This window comes from Chenopodium quinoa, unplaced genomic scaffold (assembly GCF_001683475.1).
Source record: "Chenopodium quinoa cultivar QQ74 unplaced genomic scaffold, ASM168347v1, whole genome shotgun sequence".
NCBI lineage: Eukaryota > Viridiplantae > Streptophyta > Magnoliopsida > Caryophyllales > Amaranthaceae > Chenopodium > Chenopodium quinoa.
In genome coordinates, this window is record NW_018743555.1 from 2,906,959 (window position 1) to 2,921,154 (window position 14,196).

At 34.2% G+C, this 14,196-nt stretch overlaps 2 protein-coding genes across 3 annotated transcripts; one reads left to right on the forward strand and one right to left on the reverse strand.

The window, feature by feature from the left end:
- Nucleotides 1-543: 543 nt before the first annotated feature.
- On the forward strand, nt 544-8,375 carry LOC110740326 (SNF1-related protein kinase regulatory subunit beta-1-like). Of its 2 annotated transcripts, XM_021920814.1 has the most exons (5): nt 544-1,115; nt 1,197-1,267; nt 5,398-5,573; nt 5,638-5,800; nt 7,772-8,375. In XM_021920814.1, the coding sequence occupies exons 1-5, from the start codon at nt 1,079-1,081 to the stop codon at nt 8,090-8,092; spliced, it is 768 nt and encodes a 255-aa protein (XP_021776506.1). In that variant the 5' UTR covers nt 544-1,078; the 3' UTR covers nt 8,093-8,375. The 2 variants fall into 2 exon arrangements, with proteins under 2 accessions (XP_021776506.1, XP_021776505.1); XM_021920813.1 differs by having other exon boundaries at nt 544-1,267.
- Nucleotides 8,376-11,240: 2,865 nt separating this feature from the next.
- Nucleotides 11,241-13,826, reverse strand: LOC110740328 (calmodulin-7-like). The gene is made up of 2 exons (XM_021920815.1): nt 13,654-13,826; nt 11,241-11,992 (listed from the first exon to the last, which is right to left on the reverse strand). Exons 1-2 carry the CDS (start codon nt 13,727-13,729, stop codon nt 11,619-11,621), a joined length of 450 nt encoding a protein of 149 aa, XP_021776507.1. The 5' UTR covers nt 13,730-13,826; the 3' UTR covers nt 11,241-11,618.
- Nucleotides 13,827-14,196: the final 370 nt, after the last annotated feature.

Consider the following 14,196-nt stretch of genomic DNA (forward strand, 5'->3'; position numbering starts at 1 on the left):
AAGGTTAATGCCCAACGACTTAAGCAATTCCATGAAGGAGCTACGATTGGTGCAGTTGAACTACTTCACCTAATCGATTCCATTTCATCCTGATTAACATGTGGTAAGAGGGTCGTTGTTGCTGGAGATTTACTTTGCAAGTTTAGCCCCACAAATCCATCGACGAGCAATCAAGGAGGAACGGCGTACTGATTTCATAGTTCCAGTACCACGATGGGGCTTGTACCACGTGAAAGAAGGACGAGGTAAAGAGATTTTGGTAGCAGCAGAAAGGGACTTGTAGAATCAATAAATCTCATTTATTGTTCAGCTCCTAATTTCCTTCTCTTATAAAATATTCATTTCATTTCAATTCAGTTCAGCTCATTTCAGTCAATAAAGGCCCTAAAACTAACATATAATGAAATAAATTTAAGAGTAGTAATAATTTAGTTTTTTTTTTTAAAAAAAAAGGTATAAAATGTCATTTTGTAAGCTAAAAGTTACTAAATAAGAAAAGAAAAAAAAAATGTTGCCAGTAAATTAAACCACCTAAAAAAAATAATAAATTATTGGGAGTAAATTGAATTAGAGATGGTAGATCCAACTTGCAAATTTTCTTTTATTTTATCTTTTGGCTAAAGTTTTTTGTTTTTTTGAGGCAATCTTTTGGCTATAGTTGACCATGTCATCTCATACATATCCTCTTCACTTTTTTAAATCTTGTAAAAATTAACTTAAACTATTTTTTTTTTTAAATAACAAAATTATAACTTAAACTAATTTTGTTTTTTAAAAAAACAAAATTATAATCCAACCACCGTCTTCCCCGCCGGCACGTCATTGTCTGTAAATCGCCGCATCTCACCACCCTTCTTCCCTTTCTCTCTCCTCCTTTCACATCTCCATTTCTCTCTCCTCCATTTTTCAAACAATTCTATCCAAAAATTATCACCAATTTCTATTCATGTATAACAACATACCATTTTTGTCATAATTCAATCTGATCTTATTCACAGATCTTTTAATTTATTGAATCAAATTTGTGGGATTTGATTAGATTTGATCTTGTTTCTGGGTTAATTTCAATTGACAAGAAATGGGTAATGCAAATGGAAGAGAAGAAGAAGGTGGAGGTAATATTAATATAGGCAATGTACATGATTATCTTACTACGAACACGAATCCAATTACAGTTGGTCGAATTACTTCTTCAGATTCAATGGGTGCTAATACACCTCCTGAAATTCCTCGTCGTTCGGTTTCGCCTCTTTTGTTTACTCCTCAGGTTTGATCGCTTTTTACCATTGATTATATATTGTTTGAAATGTTTATTTTTATCTTTTTTTGGTTGAACTTGTTGTTTGTTCGGGATTTAGTTGTCGCGTTACTAGTTCAAATCACGATATTGGTTTATGAATGAGAATTAATGGTTAGTATTGGATGGTGATGGGTTTTACTTTTGATTTTATTTTGTTTTTCTTGTTGTTAATGTTTGTTTATTGAAGTCGGGATTTAGTTGTCACCTTACTAGTTCAAATTAAGGTATCGACTTATTAGAATTGATTCTGGTTGGATGGAGGGAATAAGTGTTTTGAACATGATGACGACTTAAAATTTGAAGTTATTATTATTGGCTCATGGTGAGTTACAAAAGACAATGATGTAGACGATGTAGACGCCGGTTTTGAACGAGGTTTTGGGTAGGAGGACCTTAGTAAAGTGATCTAATTGGCATCCTTCCCTGAAGCCTGTTATTATTAGTGCAGTGTTTTTTTGGCAGTGTCAATTCACTAAATTTATAATGTCGTTTTAGCATCTTAAGTCAAATCCTCAATGTTAATCTATAACTCTATGTGATGAAGGCGGTCCAATTCATGCTTAAATGGCCAAAGGTGAGATGAATTCTAAGATTTGGAATCCTCCTTAATAAAGTGTGTGTTCCACGAGTGCTCTGTTCTTGGAAAAGCAGATTGCTTTTAGTATTCTTTGGCATTTAGATTACGATGGCCTTAGATTACTGTGAATTTTTTCTCAACTAATTAATCCAACTAGTGCTACTGTGTCTCTCAATCATTATTGGAAGTAAATCGTAACGCAGACCAAGTATGTGGTTCTTTTTAGGTAACCAAGATTTTTTCTTTAACCTTCCAATGTTCAACACCAAGGTTCCTAGTGTATCTAAACAGATTACAATTTAAACATTGCTTCTTGTTTATTGCAAAGTAGCCAATGAGGATTCCTTTCGGATTAAGGTTTAATTAGACACAAGTCACACAACCTTGTTATAGTGTACATCCCATTCTCCGTATTCATTATTGCTCTAGGGTAATCTTTGAACCCCAATGTCTGTAGAACTTGATGAAGTTCTTGTCATTTGTGCTCGGAGAAGGAAAAAAAATAGAGGTGGTATTTTTTCTTTCTGTCTATTTTAGTGCATGTTTGGTATGAATCTAGGAAGTAAAATGTAATTGAAACAAATAAGGGGAAAGGGTGGTGTTAATTGTTATCATAATTAACTGTTTGGTATTATTAAGGAAATTAATCCCTTGTATTTGTCACCGTAGGGTTGAGAAAGGTTATAAGTGAGCGGAAGTGTTTATCCTTAGAAAATGGAGTCTATTACCACACCACTCATACCATGCAATAGGTAATGAAACATGTTAATTCTAAATACTCTATACCAACCATGCTCTTAGTGCATTGGCTCACGCTCAATTTTTTGCAAATATCATTTATCTAATCTATTGGATTTGTTGTGTTTTTTGAGTTTGTAATGCAAGTTATAAAATTTAAACCATCATATGGTAAGGCATCGTTTATTTTGATTACAACACAATATAAAGATGTATCTGTATGATATGATTATTGTATTTTGTTATTCATATACTGCTAAGGCTGGGCATTCTATTCGTCGATTAGGTGTGAATAGTCTCACCTTTTGGAGCTGCTATTATGATTATGGTCCCTTGCAAGAGTGATAATGATTGCTTCTGAACTGTTAATGAGGACAATGTTTTGCACTGAAGTCTGAAATTATTATTTGGATCTTTATACCACAGTATTGTGATTATATTTGTGCTATTACTACAAAGTATTATTGAAGCTGTCATAGCTTGATACTGTGGTTGACCTCCAAACTTATGTGTACTCAGACAAAGGCAACCTACATATCTTGAATCCACAATGTTAATATAAAGAGAGCAAGCCATATTGTTTCTCTTTGGCAGTGGGCTACTTGATAGTCCTACACTCCTACGACTCCTTTCCTGTTGTGTTACAAGAGCTTCCCACGATTTAGTATGCTATCTATTTTGGTTATTTGAATTTTTAAATGTGTTTTGCAGTATTGGTTGTGGTTCACTTTGCGTTGACAGTTTAGTGAGCTATTAGATAAGTGTGTCAATCTCTCCGTGGCTCTGTGCCTTAATATAGGCCATACATGTATTCTAGTTTGTTCCAATATAATAACTTACATTCTAAAATTATTGAAGTTTCCTAGATTTTTTTTTTCTGATATGAGTTTCTGAAGGATTCTATTTAGTAAGATAAAATGGTAAACATTCAAAGATGAATTGTAGTTATGGCATTTTAAGTCTATTATATAGAAATTAGCCTAGAGTCAAATGCGGTGGAGAAAGTATAATTAAGGGTCAGAGGGACTAGAATTTTGAAAACAAAGAATAGTACGGAGTTTTTTTTAGCTAGTCGGGTAGAAGGAGACCTGTGAGCATAGAAGAGCACGTTTAAGCTGGTATTTTTAAGCTTCAGAAGAAACTTTTGTTTATTTCTTTAAATATCACCTATCATGTTCATAGAGTTTGTTAAGGTTTGCTATTACAGTAATTTATCATGTAAGTGGCACAGCATGGATATGTTATATTGCGGTTTGCAGCCATTTCAATGTTGATTAGCAAAAGTTTTCCACTGCGTCTTTGAAATTGAAGTGTTTGTGAAAACACTGTTTGTATTAAACTTGAAATTGTTTGTATTAAACTTGAAAGTATCCTTTCTAGTACCCTGTTTGTGAATTTAATTCTTTCCTATAATGTGAATTTTAGTAATATCAAAATCCTTTGTGGCTTTAATAACAGACTATGCGGGCCAATGTAGTTACATAGAGTTTTTGATAGCCATGCTAATATGGCTATCTGTGGGATAATTGACTGAAAGTCCTTTACTTGGAAACGATGCATCCTAAATTCCTAAGTAGCATTTAATCCCTTGCAAGTTGAGAGTTGATGCAGAAGAGGTAGCGGCACTAGCAAAACTAAGCATGTTACTAATCCAATCTGCATTGGATTTATAACAAATCATTTAGCTATCAAGCTAACCTTATTAGCAGGAATTGAACTTAATCTGGCATTTAGATAATTAAAGCATTTAGATAAAGCTATCAAGTCAGAAGTAGGACAAGGTGGGGCTGGAGCTTATCTACTTTGATTAAAATCTTAAAATTTTAATAAAGTCAGAGGTACAACTGTTACCAATTACGTCCTACCTCCCAAGAACTGTGATTTAATACATTTGTTCACAAACTGCCCTTATCTCATTTCTCAAGTAGTTGAATAGGGATGGAGAATTTAAGAAAATAATTAATCTTAAATATTTTCTATTTTGAGAACATAAACGTTAAAGAAACCTGTAACACGCAACACACTTAAGAGTTTAGGAGCTACTGCTTACATAGAAATCCCATCATATAATGGTAAATATTGGACCACAAAGACCCCTCCCCCCCCCCCCCACCTCTCTATTTTTCATTAATTAAAGTAAAACCGACTTTTTAAAAATTAGTCCAAGAATAAGACACTTACAGAATTGCTGTATATATGATCCTTTGTTTGAATGTTGATGTGTTTGAACTGTGCATTTAAGTGAGCTGCATTGCATTCGTTGTCAGCTCACCTGAGCACAGCCCACGAATGTAGTGCAATGAATAGCAGCAACAGTGCCAAGCTTCATGCAAAGCATATAGTAAACCTTATTCTTGTTATGAATGTTAAAGTTATATGCTGGTTGTGGATGACTTAAGATGTACAACTGTACAAGAAATTCCCTTCTCATGAATTTCTGCTTTTGGTGGTCTCTTTCAATTATTACTCTATCATAGAGTAGTAATTTGAATAAAGTAAATGACTTCTTCTATCAATGTTATGATGATATGCTATATCTTGAAAGTAATTCACATTGGAGGACCATTGTTTCATAATGATATATGGAGTTATTTCCACAATTGATGTGTTATGGACCTTATGGTGACCTACTACAGTAAAAATCCACAATTGATAGCGATTGTCTGATCTAAAGTGTGTGGCTATTAATATTTGTATTTATCAGATTAGGCTGCTTATCAAATTGCTTGAATAAATGTTGTGTCGTAACTACAAATCCTAATGTCACAACAATGTTTTGCAGCTTCCTGTGGCTCCTTTGCAAAAGGATGATGGCGCTATATTTCATAATGATATGAGGACAGAGAGGTTTGGAGCTGTTGATGAGCCTCCTGAGAAAGGAATTCCTACTGTGATCACTTGGAGTCTTGGTGGCAATAATGTTGCCGTGGAAGGATCGTGGGACAACTGGACATCAAGGTAATCATTATAGTGGCTATGCTTAAAGATGGTTCAATATATGATTTAATTATGCTTTCTGCAGGAAGATTCTGCGAAGATCAGGCAAGGATCATGCTGTTCTTTTAGTTCTACCATCCGGCATTTATCATTACAAATTTATTGTCGATGGTGAGGCACAATATTCACCAGATCTGCCCCATGTTTCTACTGAGATGGGACATGTTTGTAATGTCCTTAATGTTCATGTAAGTATGGCTTTGAATTTGGAAATTTCCCCTGAATGTCACTGATATGTAAACATTGATCTGAACACGCCAATAATTGGATGGTGGAGGCATATGCACAATGCCCACTGTGCATCTGATGAACATCAAGCAATCAAGCATACATCCAAAGAACATGAAGGCTAAAATAAAAGAACATATATGACTCAAAAAAATAAAAAGAACAACATATACTTCAATGAACATAACTCTTAACATAATATCGTCATAACTATAGCTCTTAGGCTTCATGTTCTATAATTTTAGGCTTGATGTTCAACGCCAATAATTTAGGCTTGATGTTCAATGCCAATAATTGGAGTTGGGCTTCATGTTCTTTGTTTTTAGGCTTGATGTTCAACAGATGCATAGTGAGAACTATGCATTGCCTCTACCATCATGTTTGATTCTATTAACGAGTAGAATAGTGAATGAATTTTTTCGGACCAAAGAGCTTATGGCCCTATGGGCAAATAAGATAATTAGGTTCTGATTATGCATTTTAGTTTTGGAGTAAATATTTTTTTCCAGATGCCTCTGTGCCCAGGAATTTTGAGGATGCGTAAAGTTGATGACAGTTGTGCTGGACCTTTTTTTTTAAAAAAAAACACAAAAATTAGTCATCAGTTGCTTCTGTCTGAGCAGTTAGGATTTCAGTGAAGATAGATTATAGATATCCTGCCAATCATGAGAAAATGAATAAAAAGAGATCCACTAAAGAGATTCCGCATAGTGTGCTCCTTTGTCCATCAATATACTCAAACCAGTAAAGATGTAAATGGGTCTGATATGATTCTCATAAGAAACTAGAGCTCATAAATGAAACTTTGAGCACTCTACCCTTAGCTGCTGCTGGAGTGCTGGCGATATGATGAATTCACATCCTCCCTTTTCCCTTTGGCACTAACCTGTATACCTATGAAATTTCTTCCTTCTTCCCTTACCCCTTGTTTTCAATCCCCCCCCCCCCCCCTACCCCCTCTCTCTCTCTCTCTCAAAGCTCCCCTACCTTCTTTCCTTTCCCATTCCACATCCCCTAAATTTCCCATATCATTTCCTCTCTTCTCCATTATCTTTATGGTCCTTTCTGCCACCAATTCTAGGCGCCTCATTATTTTTCATCTTTGTCACCTAAATCTTCTTCACAATCGAGAAGCTGGTGGCTTTGCTTTCTTTATCTTATTTCAAGAACTTTTGCAGTTATTCTTACTTATAGTGCACCTGACCTAACTAGATCATCTTTCTATTTGCTTATTGCAATTATATCTTCACTTTATATTTCTAAAAATTATGAAGATTAGATATTTGAAAATTACGCATTAAGAAGAATATAACAAGACTCAATTGATAATGTTTTTCTTATACGTAGTATATTAATGAATAGATAAGGTCAAGGTTCAGTCAAATCAGACCACTAGATCAAACCAGACCTGACCAGACTCCGGAAAATTTAGATTAGAGAAATTCAGATGAAGAGAATATAGACTAAGACCTTACTCTGTTTGGAAGACAAGTACTCTCAGTATTGTATATGTTACATCTTTATGTGAAGGGGAGAGAGGGGCTGGCCTGTTTTAATGTTTTCTTTCTCCCAAATCATAAATGTCTTTAGTGCCTTCTTATGGTGGACCATTGTTAAATACAACACATGAAAAAATTGATGTAATATCTTGTATGGATATATAGGCTTTTCATTTGGCCCGTTTGGTAGTCTCTTTTATGGGTAAATGTCTTTTACAAATGGCCTGTTTAGTGCACAGCAAATTGATGGTAAAGTCATGAATTTCGGCATGATTTCTTGGCTAGACCTCCTGCCAAAGACTTTTAAAAAACATTTCCATCTCCTCTATACCTTTAGTATTCATAAAGTAATTAGAAAGCTAACATGGAGTTTTATTGTGGATTGTTCAGATTTTTAATGGTCTTAATTTTTATATTGATATTCATTTGCAGGATTATGTACCGGAAAATCTAGACAGTGTAGCTGAATTTGAGGCACCAGCATCTCCTGAGTCAAGTTACAATCGTGAATTTCCAGGAGAAGATGATTTTGCAAAGGAGCCAATGATAGTACCACCGCAGCTACAGCTAACAGTCCTTGGTGTGGAAAGTTCAGATGAAGCACCCTTTTTGAGGCCCCAGCATGTCGTGTTGAACCATCTTTTTATAGAAAAAGGTTGGGCTGCTTCTCAGTCTATGGTTGCACTTGGTCTGACCCATAGGTTTCAGTCAAAATACGTCACTGTTCTCCTATATAAGCCAGTAAGAAGGTAAAGATGGCCAATTTTTTTTCCTGTTTTTAAAGTTCTGTTTGTTGGATCCCTATTATATCAGTTTCGTTTTTTTTTTTTTGGCTTTTCCCTCTCCCCCTTATTTTTTTTCTTTTGGGTGGATGTAGTCAATATAACATCACCATGTAAGTAAATGAACGTGTGAAAGTTAAACTGTTAATAGTTGTACCCATACAAATCTCAACTTAGTCTTTTTTTTCTGTTTCCTTGCGGAAAGACGAAGCAGCAAGCAATAGTGATTCATGCATCTGAGTCGACAAATTTCACCAGTTTCTCGAGTAAATCGATTCTCCAGCTTTTTTAAAATAAAAGTAGATTGTCGAAAATTTAATACCCTTCCTCTTCATCTTCAATACTCTGGACCCATTTATTGTGATGTCAATTACTATTATTCTTTCTGTTCATGTCATCTAGTTTAGGTTAGACAAGCTCAGCTCAATGGATAAGTGACTTAGGGATATATTTGCTTCGGAATATAGGCTGAGGTGCTGTTCTATTCAGTTATTAAAAAAATAAAATAAAATAAAATAAAATAAAAATCCTATATTATCTAAACATATTTTGTCTATTTCACTAACCAAAAAAAAAAAGGGAATTACTTTGTCTTAATTAATTCAGAATGAGTTAAATCGAACAGGGCATATGCCTTATCTGCACCTAGGTTTGGTTTAGCACGATTTTGTTTGATGTTGGCAATTTTGTACGAGTGATGAATCGCTGTTATGAAATCAAATTTTAGTCTACAATGAAGGTTAAAGTTGGACATCCCAGTAAAATAAAAATTATAACTAATCAATTGAATAAGATTTAGCTATTTAGTACAGTACAGCGACACTAAAAGTGCAGAATCAGTAATCTGTGTTGAACTGTTGATGTTGCTGCTAAGTGCTAGCAGGAGGAAGTGTGCTTTCCCTAGCTTTTGGCCGCTAATTGCTGCAGCAGCTGTTCTTCAAGTTGAATCTGTACTCCGAGTCTTCTAACTTGTTATTCAACCTCTTATCTGTAGGTGACAACTGATTCGTGAGAAACGCCCTCTACTTTGTCGAAACTTGAATAATGGGTACAAAATACGAGTTATTTTAATTGGATTATTACTTTGTATATATTATTGTTAAAATAAGTTCTGATTGAGAGGGAAAAAAGAAATCAAACGAGAAACATAAAACCCAGAATCTGTTGCCTTGTCAAAATTAATGTGATACACAAACGTGTAATCGTAACTAATGAAGGTATGTACCTTCAACTCATATGATATCACCTTAAACGCATAATGCAATTCCTTTGCTTCGTATACGGAGTGATAAATTACGCCTTATGAATTTTTTTTGAAGGAACGAGTAAAAAACCAACATTTTTTTTCCCCAACAAATTAAATTTTATAAGTGTTCAAATTTGTGAAAACCTTGGGAAAATATGATCAAAATAAAAGTGTGACCTATTATTTCAAAACGGTTGTAGTGAAAACTACAATGCAAGATTAAAACTAGAATGAGAGATGGAAACGCACATTCATTTGGAACAACACCATGATTTACAACGATTCCTCCAGCTGCGCGATTTCCTTGGCGGCTCCGGTGGTTGTTGAGCTCTCATCTTTCTTTTCCTGTATTGATTAAGCAAGAGTGCATGCCATGAATCAGATCAAACTCTAATTGTATCATAATCTATCTACTAGGGTAGCTACTAGTAGATTAAATTCTCCATTCTCACTCGACGTTTGCCACAAGATTGACCCATATAAACGATGATAGAGGACAGAGAACTGTGGCAATGTTTCCTATGGGGTTATATGCATAAAGAGAAGAAGTCAAGAGAAAAGCAACAAAAGTTTCAGCTTCTCTTATAGTCTTCTACGGGTTTTCTCAACTAAGTTGATTGACATCTATAAAATTGAGTGAAAGGACAAGGGGGATAGACATAGGAAGAGGAGGAGATAATAGGATCGAAGAAAAGAGGAAGGTGAAGGGTATAATGTAAAATCAGATCGAAAGAGGGAGAAGAGAGGAGAAATAGAGAAATGTGACGTTGTCTATCACTTGTAGATAAAATTATATCACTAAAATTATTCTAAAGATTATATATACTACTACAATTTTTTTGTGAGGATAAATTTGAGAAACTTTTTTAAATCATATCATATAAAAGGAACTAAAGGGAGATACTACTAAAAATCATTATATTCCAAGTCCTTAAACTTAAGCTTAGAGGCCATAAATAAAAGAAAATATAGAATTAGAATCAAAACCTCAAAAAGGAGGAATAGGAAGATTATTTCTAGAAATCAACAACTATCAATCACTGATAGCATTATTGCACAAGTTGATGTTATTTTAAATAGTTGGTAAAAGAATATAGCATATCTAAAAAAATTAAAAAAAAAGAAAAGAAAAGAAAAACCATTAGTAACCTAGTTAACATGGCAAAATAAGCTGTTTGAAACTCTCTAGAGTAAAAGAGTTGAAGAAAGTTGTAGTTTCACAACTTATCATAACCAAAGGCAAGATGTAGTTATATAAGATTTAACTTTGAAACCTTAAATGCCATGCTCAAATATTGTAGGGTTTAAAAAAACTCCTTATCAAAGAAAAAGGTTTTAAAAATCAAATCAATGAAGGCTTGACCTACTGGTTAAGACTAAAAGTCTTAGACACGTATTCATAAAGTACCTCATTCGGACCAATTTGTAACTCTCGTCTCGCGTGTGATAGCTAAACCATTTGGAAGAAGCGCAAACTTTACTCCGTTAAGACTTTAGAAGAAGGAATCGATCTTCGCATTAGCTGCTCGGTATCATATTATCCTAAGATTGATGCCATTTTGGTCTAATGTTGCAAATTTAAAAAGCTATAATAATTTAATAGTGATTTTTATGAATCTAATGATATGCACAAAAGCATCTGCACAGACTTTTCTGCAAGCACACATGTGCCCCATATGCAATTAGTATTAAAATTTGTTAGATTATGATTAATTAAAATGAATGACAGCTTTAATCACATAATTTGCACATCAAAAATCCAAATAATTGGTTTATTTGTCTAGAGATGTTGGGAAACCAAAATCAAACACTTATAAGGAAAAAATAAAACATATTAAAATAAAAAATCTTGATTTTGAAATTATAAACAAAATTTAGTCAACCAAAAGCCAATAAAATTTGAATCCAATTGTTCTAGGTTCATATTACCAAAGATGAAAAAGCTTAAATAATAAGATAAGAAAAAACTATTAACCCCAAAACTTGTAGAACCCAGGACAGGGCAAATAAGCATATATAGCAAAGAAGATTTACCTACACAATAAAAGCAAGAAAAAAGAGATGAAACACCAAAAAAAAAAAAAAAAAAAAAAAAAAAAAAGACTATTAAAAATAATAATAATGATAATTATAGTGCCATATTATGAGTTTGACCTAGAGGGGATAGAATTTTGGAAATCTCATCAAACTTATCTGCCCTGTCCTGTAAATTAATTCAAGGGGGGTTTTTAAAGTAAGACTCGGTGGATTCTCACTTGGCCATCATAACCTTAACGAACTCCTCGTAGTTGATCTGACCATCACCGTCTACATCAGCCTCACGGATCATTTCATCAACTTCTTCATCGGTCAGCTTCTCACCGAGGTTTGTCATAACATGACGAAGTTCAGCTGCAGAAATGAAACCGTTTTGATCCTTGTCAAAAACTCGGAAAGCTTCTTTCAACTCCTCCTCTGAGTCAGTATCCTTCATCTTCTTGGCCATCAGGTTGAGGAACTCTGGGAAATCAATAGTTCCATTTCCATCAGCATCTACTTCATTAATCATGTCCTGTAGCTCGGCTTCAGTTGGGTTTTGTCCAAGTGAACGCATCACGGTTCCGAGTTCCTTGGTGGTAATACAACCTGGAGGAAAATACACATTAATAACATCATTGGAATGAAGTAATCGCAAATTTAGACATAAGCAATAACCAGAGAACAAAAGTCAGGGATAATAATGTATAGCAAGAAACCTCATCATCTGTAAAAGCAAGAAATTCAATCATTGAGCAAAAAGAGGAAAAAAAAACCGAACATTAAAGTAAATAAAACTAAGCAAACCAGATCATAGGAGCTGTCAAAATAATGGTGAAAGAGGATATGAGATGTATAGTAGGTGGTCAAAAAGAACATGGAAATAATTCAGATGTAGATGATAACAGTTCAGCGCCTTTCTATTCAAATCACATAAGTCGGGTTCTTGTAAAGCCAAAAGTTGCAATCATAACACACTACAGGACCAAATGCTAATGTATCATTTACTCAAGATGCACACAATTAATCAAATGAATGCCTGAATATCTTATACCGTTGAGAATTGAGACATTCTGAAACATAAAACAGCGACAGATAATCACAACTTTTTTTTCGATGGGGACAGATAATCACACTAGAATGGTTGAACTACAGCTATCGACATTTTGACCTTTAAATGGGCACACAACTATCAAGTCCTCCGGGCTAGATATTACTTATGGTAACAGTTGACACATATGGTTGACCGGTTGACCCTTATTATCCCCCTTAATTCATCGACATTATCTATAAACACGTGCTTTAATGTAACACTAAACGAATTCCCACATAGACTTTAGACATTGTCATTGAGGCAAATTTAATCAACTCCAACAATCATCTAGTGGCACTTCGGCAACCAATCTAACAATATCATCAGCCGGAACCACAAGCAAACATAGAAATAATGTCCTTTAAACATCCACTTCCTCCCCTTCCCTTCCCCAACCCAAGGCCGAACATCAAATTCCTCCCATCCTGCTCACAACCGGTGACCGAACATCCGATTCCTCCCCTCCTGCTCCCCAATAGAAAGGCCAAACATCCATATTACCCCACCCCCTCACCAATAAAACGAGAGAAACGAAATATTATAAGCAATCAAACCCAAACAACCGATGATTGACTACCTCATCTACAGGTATAAATCCTACCAGAGAGGCTCAACTCCTCGAAACATATATCGATACGCCAGCTATTAAAAGAATTTTGGCAAACTTAGGGTTCATAATTTGAATCAAGGGCACCCCTATAATTTTTTAACTCATTTCAAAAACATCCCACCATTTTAATAGCATTGTGAATAATAAATAGCTTCAACAAATCACAAATATGGCAAAAATAAACATTCAATTTAAGGATTTCATTCTCATCTAATCAACCCGGTTGCATTTGCTTCCATAAATACATACATATAAACAAAAGCAATTACATACAAAATTCAATCAAATCCCACAAAATCTCCAAACTAATCATACAAAATCAAATCAAGTATAAGATCTAAATCAAACAAACGATCAACCAGATCGAAAACACAATCAATCACATTATCAATTATTTAAAATCAGGGTAAAAAATCAAAATCAAAACAACCCAGAACAAGATCTGAAGAAAACAACAACATTTCAAAAACCAATTACAAATCAAATCATCAAACGAGTCAAAATGATCAGAAAACCAAAATCAAAACAAAACCAAAAAAATGAAGAAAAAAAAAGAAGAATTCAAACCATCGCCATCCTTGTCGAATAGGCTGAAGGCTTCCTTGAATTCAGAGATCTGATCGTCGCTGAGTTGATCAACCATTGTTGATGTAAAGCGAGAGGAAGAAGAAAGAGATCGTGAAGAAGAGAGAGAAAAAGAGGGCAAGAGAAAATGAGAGTATGTGAGATGGAATGGAATGAAAAATAGGAAGAGGGTGTTTATATAATGTAAGGAAATGAAAGGTAACAAAACTCGGGGCCCAAAAAAAATATGTGTATTGTTAATGGAGTTTCGAATTAGATTCTTCAGCCCATTATGTTAGTTATCCTTTTCTCTTACTTTCTTCATTTTTTAGATGCTAATCTTTGTTATGGAATATCATAGCAAAATGGTAATTTTTAAATGTTTTTTATTAACATAATAATAATGATCATGATGATGATTGATGAGAGAAAAATATGAGTTGGAATGTAAATTTTTTTTGACATACGAAATGTAAATTTGTATGTTTAATTTACGGTTAGATTTTTAACATTGATGGCGGAAGTTTTTGAAAATGACATGTATAT